The 24455-nt window shown below is 33.6% G+C and overlaps 2 protein-coding genes across 2 annotated transcripts; one reads left to right on the forward strand and one right to left on the reverse strand.

Moving 5' to 3' along the window:
• Nucleotides 1-13151: 13151 nt before the first annotated feature.
• LOC133679647 (beta-galactosidase 8) lies at nucleotides 13152-21697 on the forward strand. Its single transcript, XM_062102306.1, has 19 exons — nucleotides 13152-13821; nucleotides 13893-13988; nucleotides 14116-14228; nucleotides 14319-14385; nucleotides 14487-14579; nucleotides 14851-14994; nucleotides 15180-15268; nucleotides 15365-15470; nucleotides 15602-15689; nucleotides 15882-16000; nucleotides 16590-16751; nucleotides 18214-18413; nucleotides 18554-18663; nucleotides 18804-18913; nucleotides 19222-19335; nucleotides 19520-19618; nucleotides 20609-20817; nucleotides 20895-21231; nucleotides 21320-21697. The coding sequence occupies exons 1-19, from the start codon at nucleotides 13639-13641 to the stop codon at nucleotides 21425-21427; spliced, it is 2547 nt and encodes an 848-aa protein (XP_061958290.1). The 5' UTR covers nucleotides 13152-13638; the 3' UTR covers nucleotides 21428-21697.
• On the reverse strand, nucleotides 21575-23085 carry LOC133679648 (uncharacterized). Its single transcript, XM_062102307.1, has 2 exons — nucleotides 22566-23085; nucleotides 21575-22448 (listed from the first exon to the last, which is right to left on the reverse strand). Exons 1-2 carry the CDS (start codon nucleotides 22873-22875, stop codon nucleotides 21727-21729), a joined length of 1032 nt encoding a protein of 343 aa, XP_061958291.1. The 5' UTR covers nucleotides 22876-23085; the 3' UTR covers nucleotides 21575-21726.
• Between the last annotated feature and the right edge of the window lie 1370 nt (nucleotides 23086-24455).

Raw genomic sequence — 24455 nt, forward strand, 5'->3', positions numbered from 1 at the left:
TAGATGTGATTATTTGTCCATCAATAAAAGATCCAAGCAAAACGACCATGTCCTATACTGTCGGTGTCATCTCCTCATACCTAAGATAAAATACGTGTCTTACATCCTCATTGCTCAATTAGTGCATAGATTGAGCCGTGGTCAAGCTTGATATGCTTTAAACAACTAAAGTATAAAAAACCAAACTAAAACACATATGGCTGAACTCGCTTTTATAGTTTTGTCCGCTTATGTGTTTGACAAATAAATCATGGTCTCATCCCACATAAAAATTTAAAATATAATTTCATAAATATATAATACATGTAATATTCAATAATGAAAAAATTTATTTAAATTAAATATTCTTACAATCTGGGCAAAAATATACTTTGATTGATGTCTATGATGCAACTGGAGCATTAAAGTGTTAACGAGCCTAATAGGCATGTACTGTGACTCAAACTCTCCATGAAAGTAGTCATGCTCTTTGAGAATCTCATCGTCATGCTCTCCAAGAATATCATTATTATAATATGGTCGTTTAACATAAGAAAAAGATCTTCTGCCTCGCGTACGCGATATCCCATGCAAGAATATATGTGTTTGATGTGAAATTAGATGAGTTTAATATGTTTTACAAAAATATCATAATATATTTTAATAAATATTTGTTTTGTGATATAATTGTGTTGTCATGCTTACATTGTTAATTATGACATGTTTTCCTATTATGGCCTGTGTCATAGTATGGGTCATACCTATAATGTGCATGACTCTCTCTTGCATCCATTTTATTGTGAAAATGAATGGATATTTATTGACCATGTTTGATTTTTAATTGATTAACTCGTAAGGTAATGGATGGTATGGCATGCCATATATTGATCTATAGCTTTAAACTGTGTAATGGTTATCAACAAATTATGTAAAGTCTAATAGTCCGTTTGGTATTGCAGTAGTGATTGCTTTTCAAATACTTTTCGCTTGAAAATGCATCGAAAAAATATTTTTTTTATTTTTTAAAATTGTAATTTTGATATCAGTACATCAAAACGATCTGAAAACATCAAAAAAGAATTAATTTGAAGCAAATAATATTTTTTAGTTTTTTCAAAAACACTTTTGAAAAATAAAAACAAATAGGCTCTAAGTGATTCTTAGTACATGTAAGAATATATGAATATGGATGTTTGATTGTCTGTTATTTACCATATTTGCATATTATATTATTTAACTTAACTGCTCATTTAACTTTTTTTACAACACCCAGTTTAATAGGGGTGTTGACCTTGAAAACCTATTGCTTGAAGTTGAACAACATTTTAGTATGATCTCATGATTTATCCCTCTTTATTTACAATTCAACATGAATTGACGAGGGAAAATTATTCCATGTTAAAATAATATTATTTGTTTCACATTTCGCTTGACCCAATAACTATTATACTTGTAAAATATCAATTGTACCAGAGCTAAAATAGGCATTACATGAGCACCTTTCAGAATATGATTAAATGAGTTTAAGAGATTAGTTGTCATATTACTATACGGATTATCACCATTACAACATAATGCCTATTTTTCTTTTGGTTCTCGTTTAAGTCATTCTTGATAAATTGGATTTAACTTATATATCCTTTCATACCAAAAATCAAATTTGTGCCTTGAAGGTTCAAATATTTTTTTGTAGATAAGTCTTTGAATTTATTATTGAAGTTGCTAACAAAATGTCATGTAGAATATCGATGGTATCCTATGGATTCACGCTAAATTTATACTACTACATTCTTTATCCCTACATGTCTATCTAATATTATACGCATGTTCTATCTTCGATAACACATTTATGTAAGTAAAGCAAAAACCATCTATAATTAAAATTATTTTTTTCATCAACAATTACAAAAGTCAACGAGAATATCCTTTATTTGCATCAAAAGCAATTGCAATTAATAACTTCCAATCATATTCCTCATACAAATGTGTGCATAATATTGATAAATGGTTTGCAATACTTGAAAATTTCAATACAAACTCTAAATGACAAAAAATAAACTATCTTAAAAACCTGTTGGGTTCCCGAAATTCATACACGCATGGAGAATAATAAATTTAAAATAATATTTAGGAGTCTTTAAGATCCCATTAGACAAATTTAAAGTTCTGTAGGGATTTATTACCAGAAGATCTGATCTTCTCCAGGTTTGAATAATTTTGTAGAGGCTAAGTTATTGCAAACCACAAGTTGTCCAATTGTCTAGCTTCCAATGGTAATCCATATGAATCATCGATGAGAAATCTCTTAAATCTCTATTTAGAAGAGAGAAATTGTTATGCCTAAAGTGTTAGCTCTCTATTCTGTAACTTGTGTAATTTTTCTGTCTAATAGACAACCTCTTAGAAACTAAAAGACATAACTTTATATTTATAGGAAATTCTAAAAATTTTATAAATGAAAAAAATATCAATTTGCCTCTTAAATAATACACATATATTATTTTAGGATAATTTTAAAAAATTCATCAATCAAGTCCCTACTTCATTATTCTAGGACTAGAATTTAATCTCTAAATTAAATACATTTTAGTGCATAATTTCTAAAATTATTTTCAATCAAGTCACACTTAATTAATTATACTAGTTTAATTTCCGACTAATGATTCTTAATGTGTGTGATCCATTAGGTTCTTAATATGTTGTCTCAAATATAAATTATAATTCTAAATAAATATAATTAAATAAATCAAAAAATTTAATTTATTATCAAATCAATAATTGATTAATTTATATTTGAAGATCAAGTGCACCATCTACAAATGTGTCATGATCCTATAAATATTAGGAAAGTCATATGTGGTTTGACTTAATCTTTTAGTGACTAGTTTCTCAATGTAATTACTATCTCTTCTTCAATAATATTCTGATTTAGATATTTTAGCATAGAGTGTGTCTGCCATGTCAAATCATATTTGTTTGTAACATTATAGTCATTGATCATTTGAATAAGATTTGAAACTTTTTTCAAATCTCATTTTACCTTATGTAAGGATTTAACAATCAATACTATTTGAGAACATATGGAACATTTTTCCTAATTCATCTAGAATGATGAATCATCTCTTGATCACTCAAATACCTTCATAAAGTTTATGTTATATCCAATATCTGCCTATTTGTTACCTTTACCAAGATAACATGTAACAGGATCAAAACATAACACTTTTTATATAAGATAACTTAGTGATCTCAAGTCTAAGGATCACTCACACAACCATCACGTGAGCCTTTTCATAAACACAAGTGATAACTCCATATGAAATTTATGTGCGGGTCAATTCAGTGTATATGTGTTATGACAAACACCTACAAATTAGTTCTAGGTGTCCATTATATCTTAGCTTATGAGAACAACTACTTCTTTTCATAAAGAAAAAAAACATAATATATCAGTCTCATATTTAAAAGAGCATCGACTGGGAACATTTTAGGAACAATGCTTTGATAAAATATGAATCACATAATTATAACAACTTTATAATTTTCTTTGCAAATCATTTTTGTCTCATGGACTTTGAATATTAAAGATAAATTAAGTCTTTATTAATAAGAAATAGGTAGTTACATGAATATAACAATGCCACGTGTAACCAATCGATTGGCTACAGGGCATATTAAACTAACAAAACTAATGTATTATCATCAAGATTTTCTTTGTGCATCCAATCAAAAACTTTTCTAGGATTTGATTCTTTTATTGGCAATAATAACCTTGGTAATTTTTCAAAAGAGTATCCATGTGAACCAAAAAGATGTTGAAGCACCTTCTGTTTTGCAACTCATGCTTTGTCATATGATATTTTATACTTATAATACAATTTTATTTTATCTTGTATACTTGCAACCATCATTGAAAGATTATACATCACAAGGGTTGACATAATATTAGCAATAAAATTTGCATCGAGTTGATAATGGTCTTTATAGATAAAGGTCGAGGTACATGTGTGTCATCTTTTTAACTTTGTTATCTCAAATTAATTTGATCTCTTATGATATTCTTCATGCAAATACCATTTATATTTAAGTATTATAGACATTGTAATTGAACAAATGTCGAGTTTGACCATTGGATTCAATATTCAATTGAATGTGCAATGTGTCATCATTTAACTACATTAACCAATTTATTTTTACTGCTAAATAATTCTCCAACCTCCAAATCAAAGCCTCTTGGAAAACATCTATAACTAAGTGACCCAACATGAGAGAACAAATGTAGACCTAGAAATATCTCTAAATTCATAAACAAGAGGTGTTATTTCGTCATTAACCTCATTATCAACATTATTATCAATATTTATTGTCACATTCGAGTCTAACATCTCATCTTCTTCATTTTCTCTAGGTTCAAAATAGTCAAATCTATGAATAAATGAATTGTCAAATATAATATCATCAATCCTTGTAACAAATCATCCAACAATAAACTATTTTTCCCTTTACTAACTTTAAAGGACCGATAATAGTTAGGACACAGAAATTTTGGTTAACTACTCGCATGCAATACTACTATGTTCAACAACTTTAAATGAAAGAATCAATCATTATCTTAAAACTATCATCACATACAATCGGTACAGGATAATATTGAGATTCATTATTTTGACACCTTCAAGTTATTTCAACATCAATATCATAATAATTCTACCCAAGTCCATGACAAATAGTTTTTTGTTTCCATGTATGACATACCTAAATTATCATTTAACAACAAATTACTTCTTCCGTTGCATGTGATATTACTGTTTACATCAAGAACAATAGTGTTACCATAATAACATAACATAAATATGTTGTAAGATATTCTATAAAAAAATAAACAAATCAGATTCTAGTTAATTGGATGTGATTTTAACTAAATTGCATTACAATCCTAATTGGCAAAATTCATAGCAAATTCAATCAAATTCCTAAAATTTAACACAAAAGCATACTTGACTAAAATTAAACATAATTCATGATATTAAATCTAATTGATATTTTATACTCAAATGCATTAAATTAAATAATTCATGATATTAAATCTAATTGATATTTTATACTCAAATGCATTAAATTAAATCCAAATTCATTGCAAATTAAAACAATTAAAAAAATACTAAATTCAACAACTTATCCACAATTCAATACAACGTGTAATTCATCATAATTGTACTTCATCCATGGTTTATTGTATGAAATCATCAAGCATAGTTAATAACATTATTAGTTGATTCCAACAATCTACACAAAATTTCTAATTCGGCAACTTATCCAAAAGTCAAGGCAACACATAATTAATTGAAATAATTAATTTGTAATTAATTTAACTTATTTTCATGTTCAACTATATCAAATCAACCCTATTGATGGTATTCATAGCTAATTTATGATTCATAAAACAAATCTTAAATTCAACTTAAACCCTAAACAATTATTTCATTTCAACTAAACCAAACACAAGTTCATAGCAATGTAATATGTTTACCTTGTTTGTAGAACTAGAAAGAGGGTTGAGGTGGCAGGAGTAAAGGTGGTGGCAAATTTGAAGAGAAAAACATTATATAATGCTTGAAGACTAAGATGAATTTGATTTTTGAGTGTTTCAAGAGCAAAAAAAACAAGTGATTGATGTGGTATTTAAAAAGATAAGAGCTAAGAACATCAATTTAAATTTTACATGTTGTGCTTATGAAGCATAACTATCATCTTATCATGCTTAAAAATAGCAACATTTAATAAATATCGTGCTTCAAAGTGAAAATATGTTATTTTGCAAAAACTTTTTCAGATGATGTTATTTTGCCAAGATTTTTTAAATTATTGTGCTAATTTAAAAAAAATAAAAAAGCTTACATCTTAATTCAAAATTAGCAAAATAAAAATGAATTACATCATTCAAATTAATGGTTTTTCTTATAGAAAATACATATTTTGCATCCCTAAGAAAGCCATGAGCTATATTTTTCACTCCAACACTTTCCTTATCGGCAGCACGTATTCGTGAACATGAAGATGGTCGTGCTCCTTTTTGTTACCCAGACGGATTTTCCTGCTTATCTGTCGAGTTCATCAATTAGCTTGTAAGATCACGCAATAAAAAACCCTAAAGCTACAACAATTGAGTAAGATTTCCCATCAAAGGTAGCTTCGAGCTTGCATTCAGGAATATCCCATTATAATTGAGAATGCTTTAAAATTGAAGACAACTTGTTGCCAGGATTGTTGGCCCTCCTTTGGGTTGAGACATGTGGCCTATGAACACCATCCATGTATCCAAAACAATGCCATTGGTCCACTTCATCACTATAGATGAGAAAACTGAATTTAATTTTCTTAGTTTGATATACATTTTTTTTTCCGACTAAAAATTATAAAAAAAAATACATGCATGTTTGAGAACGGCTCTAGACTATATCCGCATATGCTTACGTGTTTGAGAATATAATTATGGTTATTTTTTTAAATATTTATTTATTAAAAATATATCATACCAATATCTTTTTATTTTTAATATTAATCTATCAATATAATTTAAAAATATAAATTATCATGAAATTTTATTTTATCCGCACTCCCAGAGAGAATCTTTGCGTCTCCACCGACAGGACTTTGCCTCGCCTAGGGCCAACGTATGCTGTTAGGCACTCTGAACTAAATAACTAATAATAATAAACCATAATCTATTTATCTACAGTCCTTTTCTTTTCTTTCTTTACCAGAAAAAAACCTAATCCCTTGCCTCCGCGTGAAATTTTCAAAGGGATAAGCAGAGATGTGACTTTCGCGGCCTTCATACCATTTGAGCACCGTACGATTCTTTAACTTTGGACCAAAAACATCACGTGAAGAGTTTGTCTTGCTCCGCTCTACATCGCCTGAGCTGACTGTCGTGTAAGTTTCAAACAAGTAGGTGTCAAAGCATTTATGATGAACAACATCAAAGTAATTACTTTTTTCTATTCATTTATCTTTTACAATAAATAAAATAATACTTGGATAAATTAACCATGTAATTGATTTACTCGAGATATCCAAAAATCTAAAACATGTTCAATTGCTTTTTTTTTTGTTTAGATTAAAATTAGACGAGTTATATATAATTCTTTTTTATTGATTCAATTTAACGAAAATTTAGATTTTTATTTTTCATGATTTTCATGATTTTGATTAAAATATTATTATAGTATTTTAGTGTATTTGGCTTCCTATTTTCTTTTTTTCTTTTATTAAATTCCATATTCATTATATATTTAGTGCTTTTGTTCAAATGAATTTGCTTTCAAATCAAATTTTAATGTGCATCTTAAAATTAATAATGTGAAAACGTTTTTTAAGAAATTAATTGAAAAACTATCTACAGCTTTGGAGGTGAAGCTTACAAAATATAAAAACATTTTCCTTAAGTTTTCTTAACTAAGATAGATGGAATCGCCTTAATAAAAACAATATTTTTACTTATTAATCAAATTCAAAACTAAAAAAAATACCAAACACTAAAACAAGTTCTAAAACATCATTAAATATATAAAACAACCTAGATGTATGCTTCATGGACATCATCTACTGAGTTAGTGAAGAATTATATTTTTTCAAAAATCATAATAGTTACTTCCCTTTTTCCTTCAAAAATCCAATCTTTTGCTTATCTTTAAATTATATCGTTAGTTCTTAGATGTCAAGCAATAAACTTGATTGTTAATGAACTCCAAGCATAAGTTTTCTCCCCCTCTATTCTCTTTTTTTTGTCTTGATTTTTCAGGGGGTATTTATAGGGTTTCAAGCTAGGATTTTGATCAAGGTTTAATCATAGTTAATCAATGCTTGACCCTCTAATCCAAATATGAGGGTTTTGGATACCTTTTTACAGTTATAAGTTATGTACCTTGCTAGTTTTACAATGATAGTTTTGTAACAAACTTGATTTTGAAGATTTTGGTGGTTTTGCTAAACTTGAAGACCAATGAGTTGTTTCTAGCCTTTTGATCTTGAGAGAAATGTGGTCGGTTTTGCTAAACTTGAAGACCAATGAGTTGTTTCTAGCCTTTTGATCTTGAGAGAAATGTGGTCGGCTCTTAATTGAACACACAAAACAAATAAGTGGTTTTGCAAAATAGGTGTCACAATCAAGGCTGATTGAGTTGATCACTTTCAAGGCTTCACTGGAGCAACTCTGACATCATCATCATTGAAGACCACTTGAAGTTAGTAGAAAGGGTGCACACCTTTCATTTTAATCCAACCTTGATAGATTTGGAGGGTATGTATCTTCACATTCATTTGTTTGAATGTGCCACCTCGATTGACTAGATTCTGTCAATGTAGTGATAACTGATCAGGGACAAGATGTTGTTAAGTTTATTGAAGAAAATAAAATGTAAATGTTTGTAGGAATAGCTGATCTTTTTTAAAGGGGTGTTTCTCAGTCAAATGGTGAAAGTTACAACCCCCAAGGTGGTTGGAGACACCACATTCATTCGTTGAAGATGCCTACTCGATTAGGCAAAATCATCAAAGAAGAAGATAAAATAGTGGTCAAACGACGTGTCGTCTACGTTAAATCCTAAAAATTAGGGTTTTTAATTTGGGATTTTATAAATTTCACTTTAGTCCCTATTCTTATAATTTTTTTATTGCACCCGTAATTGCCTTCCAAATTTTAATTTCATGCAATTTCCCCCTGTCAAACTCAATTGCCAACCCTAAAGTTCAATGCCTTTCTCAATTTTTTCCTTAGTTCCTGATTTATGGAAATTAACCCTTAATTAATCATCAAATTTTTAATTGTCTTCAATTTGACCCCTGATTTTGTCGATTTAAGTCCCTGAAGTCTTATGTCTTTTACAGTTTTATCATTGGTTTTGAATTTCTTCAATCAAGTTCCTAATTACCTATCAAACTTCAATATTTATGCAATTAAGTCTCTGATTTGACCAAATTAGCTATTCAAAATTGCAATCAACCCTAGACTTCAATTCCTTCCAATTAAAGCCCAAATCGAATTCAAAAACCAATTTTACTTGCAATTAAACTCTCAATAAATTCAATTAAATCATAAAAATCCCAATTGAGTTATTAAAACATCCAATTTTAAATTTGTCTTCTCAAATTGGATTTTTCTTGTTAATAGGGCTTTCATCAGTCAAAAATCAAACTGTCAATTTTTTAACTTTGGGTATTTTGATCCTTCTCAACCAATACTTGGCAATTTTCTAGACATTCTTCATATTCCTCCAATTGATGTATATTTGTTTTTATTTTTCCAACTTTTTTTTAATTTTTTTATATTTTTTATATTTTGTATTTTTTGGTATATTTATGTGGGATCTAAAAATGGGTAACAACACCCATATAGATGTTTTTGGTCCTTTTAAAGAGGCTTTTTAAGCCCATTAAATTTAGGTTTATCAGTACTCTTCCAAGTCTTTGTTATATTGATACACAAAGACTTGTAAAAATACTTGATGCAATGAGTTTTGTCGAGTTTTCTTCATATAAGAAGAGGGGTGAAAACTTCAAGTAATATACCAAAGAACCCGTGTGTAAGGGCATACGCCATGGTTGAAAAAATAATTTTTAAGTATATAAAGGAAAACCATGGAGAAACTCATACTTAGAAAATTTCTAAGTTGCTAAGAAAAACTCATTGAGGGTAAGCCTATACTCGAAAAAATTTTAAGAGGCTTAGAGGAACTTATAGAGGGTGGAGCTCATACTAGAAAGTTTCTTCTAAGTGGCTAGGGGACAGACTCGTGTTGACGCTCATACTTAGAAAAGTTTCTAAGTGGCTATGGGAACATATCAGTGTTAACTCCTACACTTAAAAATATTTTTAAGAGGCGAAGGGGTCAGATTTATAAAGGATGGTGTTATTGAACCAATAAGACCAAATTCATCACTTGAAGAGTGGTCATATTAGAGTGTGTAAGGTATGTGACCTTCCTAGGATGACATTATGTATGAGAGCTTTTAATTATAGAAACATCTCATAGAAGAGTGGGAGATATGTAGCTTTCATAATGATAGCGTGGGGGTTTGGAAGCCTCCCACTGAAGAGTGTGGGAGTTATGTGATTTCCCTAGCATTGTCATGAGGTATGGGAGTCCCTCCACTATAGAGTAATTATTTTCTGAGAGTGGGTGGTCTATGGTCTTCTTGACGATATAATAGGGTATGTGAGCCCCTACTGGAAAGAGGTTAAGAGTCAGAGATCCAAAATCATCCCTGAAGATAATATAAAGCCTAGGAGCTCTATTGGAAAGTCATGTCAGTCCGATACTGCATTGAAGATGGTAGGAGATCCAAGATTAATCATTAATGAATTGGCAAGAGGCGTTTTAGCATCACCCACAAAATGTTTTAGTCCAAGACTACACAAGAGAATAAAGGATCTAATATCAACCCTTATCAAATTAGTGAGAGGCCCTTAAGCATCATCAAAATAATATTTCAGACTAAGACTACATTGAAAAATGGGGGATCCGAGATCAGCTCTTGGTAAATCAATGAGAGGCTCTTTGACATCACCTGGAGAATATGTCAATTCGAGACTGCACTAGAGAATAGAGGATCCAAAATCAACCCCTAGTGAATTAGAGAGGCTATTAGGCATCAACTAAATAATAATGTTATTGCAATAAAGAGACCTCATACTTATCCCTTGAAGATTATAGGGTTATTTCTCTAGGAAGACCAAGTCAACCTTCATTGGAAAGTATCTAGAAGCCCCTAGTAAAGATCTATAGATAGAGAATGAATGTTAGAGATACATTGTTTTTATTTCAAAAAATAAACTTGCATTCTTATTGAGGATTATACATCATGAGGTGATTTAAGTGATAGGTATAAGCGAGGTTTTTAGGAGGAAAATGTTTTGGAGGTGGAGCCAAGGTGTTTGATTTGACTTCCCTAATAACTTTGAATGGGTGATCCTATTTTGATTCAAAAGAGTTATAAATCCTTATGATACATCAAATACTCATGGGTTAGTCCCTCATGGTTCTTCCTTGATCTTTCATTTATACTAGGAGAATGATTTCACTTGAAAGGTCCATTATGTTGATTGTCCTTGTAGAAACAAGGAGGCTTGTGTCATGGTAAACTAGTCCCTTCTACCCGTATATGATTTTTCATAACTTACTTCACCTTGAGTAAACTTCTATCTTGTAAGGTATAATTTTTTTTCCTCTAAAGAGCATGCTTTTTTACCCCTCTTATTAAGGCCTCTAAGGCTAATGGCTCAAGTAATTCTTATACCTTAAGTATTTTCTTATTGAACCTTTTTAAATATACTCGTATAGACTCGCTCTCTTGTTAGATAACACCAAATAGTTACATGGAGCTTTTCTTGACCTGTATGTTGGTGCTGAAGCATGTCACTAGCTTGGTGCAGAGGTCACTAAACCCTTCAATAGAGCTTAGCTCTAAATTATTGTATCATGCACACACAGACCCCTAGAAGGTTATGAGAAGGATTTTGCACATTAAGTTATTGTCTTGGATGACCAACTCTAAGCTACCGTGCATGTTTTTTACATGCTCTCTCAGGTCGGCTATGTCATCATAGTTGTCCAGGCTTATTTTTATGGAAATATAGTCCTTAGATAATCAAATGTTCAATACTCATTAGGAAAATGGAGAACACCTCTACTAATAGGGGGTTGTAGTCATTCTCTTAGGTATGCTCATATATAAACCGTCTCTTAGTCCTTTGTATGTTAGGCTCTTGGAATCCCGAGGAGTTTAGCATGGAACAATGGTTACAATAACTAGTTTTTATCTCACGGTAGCTAAGAGGAGTGCATTCAGAATACCGACTATGTACATGGATATCGCAATGGCACGAGCAATCCCTTAAGGGACTCTCATGAATGTCATTCTACCTAGTCTCCTCTTGATAATGTAATCGTCTATGGGCACCTAGCATGGCCGGTGGCTATGGCGCTAAGGAGTTGTGTGTTGCTAAGGGTGTCAAGACTTGTTAGGGTGGCAAGGTTTTATTTTGCATCTAGATTGCTAGCACAACCTGAGTAAAGAGTCGCGTCTGAATGGTGAGTTCTTGAAGGTCTAGTTAGGTAGAAGTGTTTGCGGTAACGAGTAGATTTGTCTGACATTCTGGCTCAAGTGTGTCTTGGTTGTATGTCTGGAATGACATGGAAATGCCAAAAACAAGTTTTAGAAGAACAATTGATGGATTTTTTATATGAGTTCCCACAGACGGTGCCAAATAATGAGGTCTTAAAATATCCAAATAGCTTAAGAATAATGCTTATATGTTGGATAATTGGTTCATCTTTTATTTCAAGCAATCTGATTCATTCTCCCTAGCCAAGGTGTCTAGTGGCCTGATATGAAAAATCCAAGTGATTGGTAGCTGGTAGTTGGTGGTGCCTGATAAATCAGGATGGCTGGTACCTATAAAATATCCATTATTGTAGATTTAGGGATTCTCAAATGCTTAAGTATCTTTTTAGTTAGAGAAAGTATAATGATATTTTTAAAAAATAAAATCTAAAAATATATATGCTAAAAATATTGAAAATGATTCTCACCCTTCATGTTCGCATCAAATATTAAGATCTATTATAATTTATTTATAAAAAAGATCCTCACAACTAACCTTTTTTTTTTTTTTTGATGCATATGAGTTTTATGATTCCTACGCATCAAAGATTCAAATCAATTATAATTTATTTGTAAATAAAATCCTTATAAATTATTTTTTGTTTATGCATATTCCATTATAAAACAAAATAAAACATAATATTAAAAATTAATTTAAAAACAAATAACATGAACCGTCTCTTAAAATATATTTGATATGATTTATAAAAAATAATTTTTGAATGTCAATTATAATTTATAATATTTTTTTTACAAATTGTAAACAAAAAATATAAAATTATTTTAATTTAGTAGTATGTTTAGCAAAAATGACATAGAATATAAAATACAAATCAATTTTTCTATACAAAAAATATAGAAATTAGAATTCATAAGTTAAAACTTAAAGATTTTAAGTTTAAAAAAAAAAAAAACTTCAACACGCGCAAGTAAGAAAGTGAAATGCACAAAAACTTGGTGGCAGATGAAGCATAAAAAATGAATGCATGATCTTCTGTCCCCACAATCCTCCACCACTACCTTCACATGATTCAACACCACCAGCTGATCATTTATCTACAAGAATAAACTTAGTGGGGGTGGATTGGAAACCCAGATTGACTTTGCTTCCACATAGAGGAGGAGGAGGAGGAGGAGGGTGGGGAAACCAACAAAAGGAAAACACAGTCACTAAAGGAAAAAAGATAAGGAGGAAGAAGAAGCAAACAAATGATGATTCATTGATGACGTCGGACTGTGCTGTGGATGAAGAGCAGATGGCGTGTCTTCTCCTCCGGCGCATTTGTCTTCTATCTTAAAACACAGAATCAAACTAGTTTTAAGTTAAAGTAAAACCAAAAAATAAATAGCAAGCAAAGCAACAGAGATAAACCACTAGGAAGGACTACCAGTACTAGCACTAGTGTGTGTTAGTATTCCTTCCTTTGAAGAAAATTAAGCTGGAAAATAAACAAAGTCGAGAATATCAAATCATATCATATAGCATAGGTGGAAATGAGAGGAAGGGATCAGATTCTTCAGCTGCTGCTCCTGTATGTGTTTTTGTCTGTGCTTCTAACATTAGCAACGACGTCCTATGGAGTCAATGTGACTTACGATCATAGGGCCTTGTTGATTGATGGAAAACGCAGAGTCTTGGTCTCCGGTTCCATTCATTATCCTCGCAGTACAGCCGAGGTATGCCGTGTGTATATGATGTTTTGTTTTTGTATTTGTATTTAATCTTAGCAGTAGTGATAATTTTGCAGATGTGGGCTGACCTTATACAAAAATCTAAAGATGGAGGGTTGGACGTTATTGAGACTTATGTTTTCTGGAATGCACACGAGCCTGTTCAAAACCAGGTAGGTTGCTCCTTTCTTTCACATATTCTCTTGATACTCTCTGTTTGGTTGGTTCGTTGCTGAGGAAGATTCATTGTATTTATTATTAGGGAGTGATTAATGTTAATAAAATATGTTTCAACAACAGTATAATTTTGAAGGAAGATATGATCTGGTGAAATTTATCAAGTTAGTGGGAGAAGCTGGACTTTATGCTCATCTTCGGATTGGTCCGTATGTCTGCGCAGAGTGGAATTATGGGTGGGGGATTCTTTGCCGCTGCTGAATTATCAAGTGATGCTTAGCCTTTCTTCTTCTTTTTAATTAATTAATTTGTTTACTTGGGAGCAGTGGGTTTCCTCTTTGGTTGCATTTTGTACCGGGAATCAAGTTTCGAACTGATAACGAGCCATTCAAGGTTTTTCTTTATTTCTTATAATTAATTATTGTTTTGTTGGTGTTTTTGTTGTTTTGTTTCTGGGAAGTTTTGGTTAATGGATCCCTCTCTTTCTCTTTCAGGCTGAGATGCAGCGGTTTACGGCCAAGATTGTGGACATGATGAAGCAGGAGAAGCTTTATGCATCTCAAGGAGGGCCCATCATTTTATCGCAGGTCTCTTTCTTTATTTGTTTTCAAGTATTCTTGATGACCAATTATGCATATTCTTTTTCTAGGTTCTTTTGCATCATCAGTCAACTGTGCATATTCTTTTTCTAGGTTCTCTTGCATCACTAGTCTATTAACGTAATCGGTCACTGATTGACTCGTTCGCTCATTGAGGATTATTGTTTTCTAGAAGCATAAAGAAAAGCTTTTTTTTTTTCCTTTTTTTCTTCCAAAGAAAAGGTGGGGTTTTTATGAACGTTTTCCCCCTGAATTTCAGATTGAAAATGAGTACGGAAACATTGATTCATCCTATGGACCTGCTGCTAAAAGCTATATCAATTGGGCAGCAAGCATGGCTGTGTCTCTGGATACTGGAGTTCCCTGGGTTATGTGCCAGCAAGCAGATGCTCCTGATCCCATTGTGAGTTTATTTTACTTTGTGGCTTATCAACTCAGAATCACTGCATGTGCATGTTTGTGGAAAACAATCAAACTTAAGTTACAGACTCCAGTCTGTTTTGTGCCTTCTGCCAATTAGAATATCACACACATGCTTATATGACATTCTCTGTTTGTTTTTTTTTAATCTTTTTGAAATTCTTCCAGATAAACACCTGCAATGGATTCTACTGTGACCAGTTCACCCCCAATTCTAAAAACAAACCCAAGATGTGGACTGAGAATTGGAGTGGATGGTAGGGATTTGGTTTTAACCTTTAACAATCGTGATAGTTTGGATGATATAAGAAGCCTAATCACTTACATCATTCTCAATATTTTAAAAATGATAGGTTCCTTTCCTTTGGCGGTGCTGTTCCCTATAGACCTGTTGAAGACCTTGCATTCGCTGTGGCACGGTTTTACCAGCTAGGGGGGACTTTTCAAAACTATTATATGGTACTGCAATGATACTGAGGGGTCCATGACATTTGAGCATTCCCATGTTATCCCATCTGGCATAAAACAATCTTACAAACCAAAAAATGTAAATTGATGTATCAAATCTGATTTTTATTTCTCAACTCCAGTACCATGGTGGGACTAACTTTGGCCGGAGTACTGGTGGACCTTTTATTTCTACAAGTTATGATTACGATGCTCCTCTTGATGAATACGGTATGTCTATTATCTACCTATTAGCTTAACAATTGCGTGAAACTTAATGTTTATTGTCGACATGATGTTGTAATGATACTGTACCACTTGCAATTAGCTAATGGTTTATTATGGGAATTAACCCATATTTGCTCTGAGAATTTTTCAACATCCATCTACAAGAGGATATGCCATATTTGACATGTATTGCAGGACTTACAAGACAACCTAAGTGGGGTCATCTGAAGGATTTGCACAAGTCCATAAAGCTTTGTGAAGAAGCATTGGTGGCGACTGATCCAGTAACTTCATCTCTAGGTCAAAACTTGGAGGTACATCCCATTTAATGAATTAGTTATTTCGCTTCACATTGGAAACATCAATTTCTGTATGTGTGAACGAATAGAATTCTTAGATACACTTCTTTGAGGACTCAAAGTACTACGATTCTGTAAGAACTAATATGGCGTAGTTAAAATTATTTAAGTTGACCTACCTCTGGGGAGGTTTCATGTTGTTTAGTCCATCTGTTCACCAACTCTGTTAAGCACTCACGCCTCAAATTCAGAGAAACAAAAGGTTTGCCATGAAATTCCTATAGCTTGTTGACCATGTTTATTTTGATTTTCAATATGAATGGGAACTTTATCCGCTTGATTACACAACCTTTTACATTAAAAAGTCATGATACTGTAGTAACATTTGTGCCCTTTCTAAGAATTTTTTATATTTTGCTCACTGATTACAGGTAAAAAATGCGTGGTTTGGTCCTTTTTGTTTTCTGGAAATTAATGTAGATATTTTTAGAAGATACTGGATTCCAAAATAAGTTCATGCATTGCTAGTCCTTCAACTTTTGATGTGCTTTCCATGCTTGCAGAAAGTTAATCTATAATTTCTTTTGATGTATTTTCCTTTCAGGCTACTGTTTATAAAACCGGAACTGGGCTATGCTCTGCTTTTCTAGCCAATTTTGGCACATCTGACAAAACTGTAAATTTCAATGGCAATTCATACAACTTGCCTGGTTGGTCTGTGAGCATCTTACCAGACTGCAAGAATGTAGCTCTTAATACAGCAAAGGTTAGCCTCATTAGTATGTCTTATATTTACTTATTTAGCACTTGCTAGATTGTTCAATAATTTGGTAAATATGTGGATCCTTGGTTAGTATGTCTTACCAGACTGCAAGAATGTAGCTCTTAATACAGCAAAGGTTAGCCTCATTAGTATGTCTTAAATTTACTTATTTAGCACTTGCTAGATTGTTCAATAATTTGGTAAATATGTGGATCCTTGGTTAGTATGTCTTACCAGACTGCAAGAATGTAGCTCTTAATACAGCAAAGGTTAGCCTCATTAGTGTGTCTTAAATTTATTTATTTATTTAGCACTTGCTAGATTGTTCAATAATTTGGTAAATATGTAGATCCTTGGTTGCGTAATCTGTGTTTGCGTAGTCTTATTGATATCTTGAAGACCTGGCAATATTCACCATTATTATTAATTGTTATTTTCTCTATTTTATGCTGAAAGGCATATCTTTGAGACAAGTTTCCACAATCACTTTTTTTGGGTAAAAGTCGTGGTCAATGTTCTGCTACCTCCATATGGAAAAATTTACATATTTCAGCAATAACAGAGACCTTCAGCTAATACTCATACATGCCTTATTACCTATGCTCTTTTCCCCAGCTGGGTGGCAATATGTTTTTGCTGAAGTTACTCGTCAAATTTCAGTATTTGTCTTCATTTTTGCTTTTTTCTAAACCTATATCCTTTCAAACTCTGTAAGAAGATTCCACTTGGGACAGTTTGTATGAAATGTATTATGGTATTGCTAAATGCTGGCTTAATATTTTCAATTGTTCTAGTTTGGGTCCATTGAGGGTGTCTTTTCTGAAGTTTGAGGAATTTTTTAGGATACATAACTGACCATATTTGACTGCAATCCAATTGGTCAAATATTATTTGGCAGTTCTTTCCATTCATGCTATGCGTCTCTACTTGCATTGGCAAATTTAGATGCACAGATGGAGCTGGTCGTTAAAGGGTTTGTTTTTCCATTTCTTTGTGAATGACATCAGAATTACTCTTATGCATCTAACGACTTAAAGAATTGCACATTAATTCAGTAATTAGAAAATGCTGAATGTCTTGGGATGCTATAAAGGGTAAAATTATTTTCCAACTTTTGTATGTAGCTTCATTTAAACTTCCTGCATGTGAATCGCTTTATTGCACACTGATACATGAGAGCTATGGAGGCACTAGCTAATAGTTGTGCTGTTTAAAATATGTAAATGCAATGTATTGAAACTTTCAGTGTGATTTTTCCTAACCATTCCTGTCTGGTAAGTAATACCAGTTTGCATTTTTGTTGACAATAATTCCATTTGCATTGTCATGGATTTCCCAAAAATAAAAGGTTTTGTCTTTTAAAGCTATTTAGCAGATAGAAGGTTTTTCTTTCTTTCTTGTGGTTTAGCCCTTCACAACATTCTGCTAGCCGAGTAACCAAAATATCTTAACTTCCTCATGACAGATTAACTCTATGACAGTGATTCCAAGCTTTGTACATCAATCTCTAAAAGGAGATGCGGATTCTGCTGATACACTTGGCTCTAGCTGGAGTTGGATATATGAACCAGTAGGTATCTCAAAGAAAGCATTCGTGAAACCTGGACTATTGGAGCAGATAAATACTACAGCTGATAAAAGTGACTACTTATGGTACTCACTGAGGTACGTCAGTGTATTACTTCCAATATCTTTAAGAAGGCATGGTCTGTTTGCTTCTTCAATCTACTACGTTGATGTGTTCGATGTCTAAATTTATGATTAATTGTTGCGAATGTAAAACCTCTCTGGTTATCTTGTCACAGTACTGTTATCAAAGATAATGAGCCTTTTCTTGAAGATGGATCTCAAACTGTTCTTCATGTGGAGTCTCTTGGCCACGCCCTTCATGCTTTTGTTAATGGAAAGCTTGCAGGTAATGGAAAATAAACAACGAACCGAGGATTTGCATCTTCTTGTTGTCATAGATGGAAGAAGGCTGCTGTGTAGTTTCCGTTTTGGCAAAAGTGCTCATCTTCGTTTGTTATGTTAATATAACTATTGGAGCATTTACAGGTAGTGGAACAGGAAATGCTGGCAATGCTAAGGTTGCAGTGGAGATTCCTGTCACACTCTTACCTGGGAAGAACACTATCGATCTCCTTAGTTTGACTGCAGGACTTCAGGTTCGACTTTCCTCGCTAAGATTCATGCAATTTTTTATTTTATGGAAAAGACCTTAATATTTGGATGCATTAATTTTCAATTTTGAAAGAATATGATATCTTCTGGATGAATAAATCCCACCATTCAAATACAATTAGTGTCATGTCCCAAGTTTCGCATAAGTTGTCAAGGTGGGAGATCTTAGGTACGTAAATTAAGCCCAGTGATACAGAAGTGATTGGCCGCTGGTATTACAATTTTGTTGGAACCACCCTGGTTTTATAACTAGATGTGATGCAAATTGATGGAAATCTGTGTTTTCTATCAGAACTATGGAGCTTTTTTTGAGTTAAAGGGTGCAGGGATAACTGGTCCAGTAAAACTGGAAGGCCTGAAAAATGGCACTACTGTTGACCTTTCTTCATTGCAGTGGACATATCAGGTCAGTCTTTGTTTTCCGACAATCTGACAGATAATGCAGTTGATACTAGAAAATGATGAATACTTTGGATATTTTCTTAGAACATTTTCCTGTTTACTTTCCTTAATAAGTAGAGCGTGTAGCCAAAAGAATGAATGCAGCGTTCTTAAATTTCCTTCCTTCATCTTTTAAATCGAGAATGCAGATTGGACTTAAAGGTGAAGAATTAGGCCTGTCTAGTGGAAATTCTCAATGGGTTACACAACCTGCCTTGCCCACGAAGCAGCCTTTGATCTGGTACAAGGTAAGTAGTTGGTTTTTGATGATCTAGGTTTAATTAAATATGGAATCCATAATATAATCAAGCCATATGCTGCTATGATCCTTCCAGTTTTACTGTGATATTGGAGTTTGGTCAACAATTCGTTGCAGGCTGAGACAATTTTCTAAGCGCATGAATTTTTCTGATATTAGATTATAAAGGAGATTTAGACTGAAATAAACTTTGGAACCAGCTGTTCTTCAGACTATGCTAGGTCAATAGCAGACCTTTTCATGGGCCGGGGCAGCTCATCCCCCTGCTAATTTTGCTAGGCCTGGGCCCAGAGCGGCCTGATCATTCAGGCCTGCTACTGAACCTGAGCTCAGCTCATAACGATCCACGGGCCATGGGATTTTGAGCTTATTGAAAAAAAAAATTAAAAGGGGATGAAACTAACCAGCTCAAAACTCTGGTGTTCATGTCTAATTAGATTAGGATGGAAACATTCTCCCTCTCACCCCTCCAAATAAAAAATAAAAATAAAATATGCTGATTTTGTAGGAAAAGAGGATCTTATTATTTCCCATTCATGTTGCCTGCATAGATAATAGATGGACATGAGGATTCATATATATAACACAACCGTAAGAGGTATTAGAAGCAGCTGATCCAGCACACCGGAGTAAATTTTTGTGAGATTTTTTACCTGCGTGATATTTTGTGATTTCTTATAACAACCGGAGAGATTAACTCACGGCTTCTTCATGTGACCGTTTGTCATATCTCGAGTTATATATGCTTCTGGTCTTTCCATGTGGTTAAACATGGAAAATTTCACACTAATTTCATTTTGTTTGTACATTTACATGTGTTCGGATGTTTTGAACACTCAAATTGGTTTCCTTATTCGCTTGTTTTAATTGGATAGCTTTGCAAGTCACCAGAATTGCAGGTGGTCGGTGTCACCATTTGGCTGTTCTGAATGCTGCGGAATTGATTTTTTAAAACTAACTTCTGGTAATCATGTTCCAGACCAGTTTCAATGCCCCTGCTGGAAATGACCCAATTGCAATTGATTTCTCGGGGATGGGGAAGGGTGAGGCATGGGTGAATGGACAAAGCATTGGACGTTATTGGCCTACCAAGGTGTCTCCTAGTAGTGGTTGCTCCAGCTGCAATTACAGAGGATCTTACAGTTCAAGCAAATGTCTCAAGAACTGTGCAAAGCCTTCTCAGACATTGTAAGTGCTCAAGAATCTAATGGGAAGTGTTTGGAACGTTTCAAAGTTTTTGGTTGTGATATTTAGTAATGTTGCAGATACCATGTGCCCCGTTCATGGGTGGAATCAAGTGGCAACACTCTTGTGTTGTTTGAGGAAATTGGAGGGGATCCAACTCAGATAGCTTTCGCTACAAAACAGAGCGCAAGTTTGTGCTCTCACGTGTCAGAGTCTCACCCATTACCGGTAGACATGTGGAGCTCAAATTCAGAAGCAGCAAGAAAAGCAGGGCCAGTACTATCATTGGAGTGCCCCTTCCCTAATCAGGTCATTTCTTCAATCAAATTTGCAAGCTTTGGAACCCCTCGTGGAACTTGTGGGAGTTTCAGTCACGGCCAGTGCAAAAGCACTAGGGCCCTTTCTATTGTACAGAAGGTGCGACTCTGCTCTTTCTTTGAATAGGGTTCTATGCATATATCTAAAACTTGTGCTGTTTTGTACCGACAAATGCTATTTTTTACAGGCTTGCATCGGATCAAAGAGTTGCAGCATTGGAGCTTCAGCTAGTACATTTGGTGACCCATGCAAAGGACTAGCAAAGAGTTTAGCAGTTGAAGCTTCCTGCGCATAAGATTTTGCTTGTTGGGACAAGCTATTCAAGTGGCTCAGAAAATGCAACTCATGGATGTTGGTTTTTACTATCCATCTTGTGCAACAAAAATGTGATTTAATAAACAGACAGGAAAAAGGAAAAAGGAAAGAAAAGAAAAGCAAAGCATTTAGTAAATTAAAGACGAGCAAATTTCCTGCTATTATTTATCATTTCAATCCAAAGACAAAACTTACCAAACAGCATACAATTTTTAGTCAAAAGGGTACGAATACAATTTTTATTTCTTCAGTTTGTTACCAGTATTGGGATACTCCTAATTAAATGGTTGCGGTGCCAGACTGTGGTTGAAACCTGCAAGCATTGCAAAGAGGGGAGTAGAGGGAGGGAGTCTGGTACTTGTCCTCTCCTCCCATCATCGGCATTGGAACCCCTATCTTGACAGGGCTAACATAACCTGGCCTGTAAGTCTTTCCCAAGACACCTTCGACGAGATCTGTAAGGTTAAAGAATTTGAACTGTGTTTCCAAATGAGCAAAAGCATCGTTTTCTGGTAGCTGGTAGTTGTGTGCCCTGTTTTCTTCCTTCCCAATAGGCCTCACCTTTATATTTAATTCGACCAGGTTGGCAACCTGTACTCTTACAGTGTTAGTATCATCAGTTCGTTCCACCACCACCTCTCTTTCTTCGCCGTTAGCTCTCCACTCGGCGTCTCCATCAGTGGGAATATTGTCGACTGTCTGGCCATTCCACTTCACCGTGAGAGCATCAAAGTTATCGTCCCATTTTGAGACTCGCTTTGCTGCGATGACTAGTGTATGAGTGTCGAACATGATGGAGAGGGCTTGCACCCAAGTGAAATCGCGAGTCCTGCCTTTCGGTCGAGTTCCAATGAAGTGTGCATTGATTTGGAGGTTATCGTCAGAGACAATAGCGAAGTTTCCTCCCTTTGCACCATGGAAGTAGAACATCACTCCGTCGCCACCAACGAAGCGAGGATCATAGCAGAGGGAGCCATATCCATTGCAGTTTGGTCTTCTAACTGCATGCCAAAGACATGGTATAAAGTAGAAATACGACGGACTAGTTATTAGTTTTAGAAGCTGTAGCCAAATAATTTATAACAAACTAACAGCAGCAGGAACAAAATATAACTTACACTTGCAAGTAACTTCACATTTGCTGCTGCAGTCAATGAAGCATCCCTTCTGCTTCTTGTTTTTCACGGGCTTCCTCACCTTGCATTGATCTGGACACACAAGCGTCTTGCTTCGGCAGGCCCCCCTTGCTTGGCAGAAAGCTCTTTCATTTCCTGAAGGTGATGGCGACAACATGGAGTAATGTGTTATTGCTGCGTCAAAGGGTGACTTCTTGGCTTTGCTGTTAGCACCTTGAACAGAGTAGGCTTTCCTTGAAACATATACAAGAAAGAACGCTACTAGAATGCATGACTTTCTTTTAATATCCATGTCTGCAACCGAGCAATGTCGAGAGAGAGAGAGAGAGAGAAGAGATGGGAACGATAGGGTTTTAAAGGGTAAATATATAGAGAAGAGTTGTAGGTTGATATGAGGTGCAGCTAGCTAGCTCGGCCTTGGTGTTCGGCTTAATTCTAGTAAATTTGCTTCTTCCCTTGAGCAAAGAGTTGAGAAGCGTTATTTGTGCTAAAATTCTATGGGTCTGCCCTCTGGTTAGAGGGTCTAATGGATCCATTGCTGGCTGTTAATTTAAGTTTTTGCTACGATTACTTTCGTTTGCTTGAGTTTCATGGCCAAGTTTTCTCCAACTTGCAATTGTAAAGACTCCCGATAAATGTTTAGAGAATTCACACGCTACAAGAAATTAATATAAACACACCTCGGTGAACCTTCAAACCAAACCCTAAATGCACTCAATCTTAAAAGTACACAACAGCTCACAAGAACACGTGATTTCACACGCTAAAAAAATGGTATAAGCATGTATTTATAGAAAAGATGTCATATTACCAATGGGTAGAGAATTATTCAGAATTATATTATATTCCGTGTGTGTTTTGACATTTAAAGTATTTTTTATTTAAAAATATATTGAAATAATATTTTTTAAATTTTTTAAAAGTTTATTTTTAATATTAGTAGATTAAAATAATACAAAAATAACTAAAAAAATTAATTTAAACTAAAATAAATTAATTTAAAAAAAAAACACATCGAAACGTGCTACCGAACACTATTAAAGTATTTAATGCTAGACAAAACCAATCCTAAACCAATGAATTTCATTGTCAAGTTATTATACGATTAGGATTAGAATTTATTTTACATCATAACAAATGATCTTCACCTTAACTTAAATTTATTTAGTAGCCAAAACTCTTCACATTCGCTATCAAGCCTATAATTAGAGATAATCCTTGGTGGTGCTATTAATTGGTTATCGAAATTAATTCCAAGTAATGCTTGAACCTTGACAATAAAAATGACTTTGTCAATATTTCAGATTGATTATTTGTAGTAACAATATTCTTCACAACAATATCATCTAAAATATTAATATCCTGAATAAAATGGTACCACTTTTTCCTCTCATAATTAATATATACTAGATTTGTTGCCCGCAATACAATTCTAGTGTATATTTGCCAACCTTTTCGAATTATACTTTACAAAAAAGTGTTTTTTGGATCCCAAAGGGCTTGATGTTTACAGATTTGATGCAGCATTGATTGGAGAACATTATGCTAATATGCAGTCTTCTGCTTACTGCTTTTTTTCCTGGGAAGTCACATGCTAGGGCATTTCAAAACTAGTTCCTTTTTTCAAAATAAGTTCATTTGTTATTCTTGAGGGGTGTAGTTCAACTAGTTAGATTCTTGATTTGCTTTTTAAATATCACTAATTCGATTCTCACAAACCTCAGAGCCACTGGAAGCTTACATGGTCGTTAATTTTAAGGCCTGTAAGATTAATCGAGGTATGTGCAAGCTGGCCCGGACACCCATATTAATATATAAAAAAAAAGTTCCTATGTTATTAAAGTGAAGTGCCAAGATTAATGTAATTTTTAA

The sequence above is a fragment of the Populus nigra genome, chromosome 19 (assembly GCF_951802175.1).
Source record: "Populus nigra chromosome 19, ddPopNigr1.1, whole genome shotgun sequence".
Taxonomy (NCBI): Eukaryota; Viridiplantae; Streptophyta; class Magnoliopsida; order Malpighiales; family Salicaceae; genus Populus; species Populus nigra.

Bases quoted from the DNA above. Each gene is read 5' to 3' on its own strand.
- LOC133679647 (XM_062102306.1), top strand. From the start codon at position 13,639: ATGAGAGGAAGGGATCAGATTCTTCAGCTGCTGCTCCTGTATGTGTTT. The intron at 15,471-15,601 runs GTACTGCAATGA...TCTCAACTCCAG, and splicing joins CTTTTCAAAACTATTATATG to TACCATGGTGGGACTAACTT. The intron at 19,619-20,608 runs GTAAGTAGTTGG...ATCATGTTCCAG, and splicing joins AGCCTTTGATCTGGTACAAG to ACCAGTTTCAATGCCCCTGC.
- LOC133679648 (XM_062102307.1), bottom strand. From the start codon at position 22,875: ATGGATATTAAAAGAAAGTCATGCATTCTAGTAGCGTTCTTTCTTGTA. The intron at 22,449-22,565 runs GTAAGTTATATT...TTTGGCATGCAG, and splicing joins ATGTGAAGTTACTTGCAAGT to TTAGAAGACCAAACTGCAAT.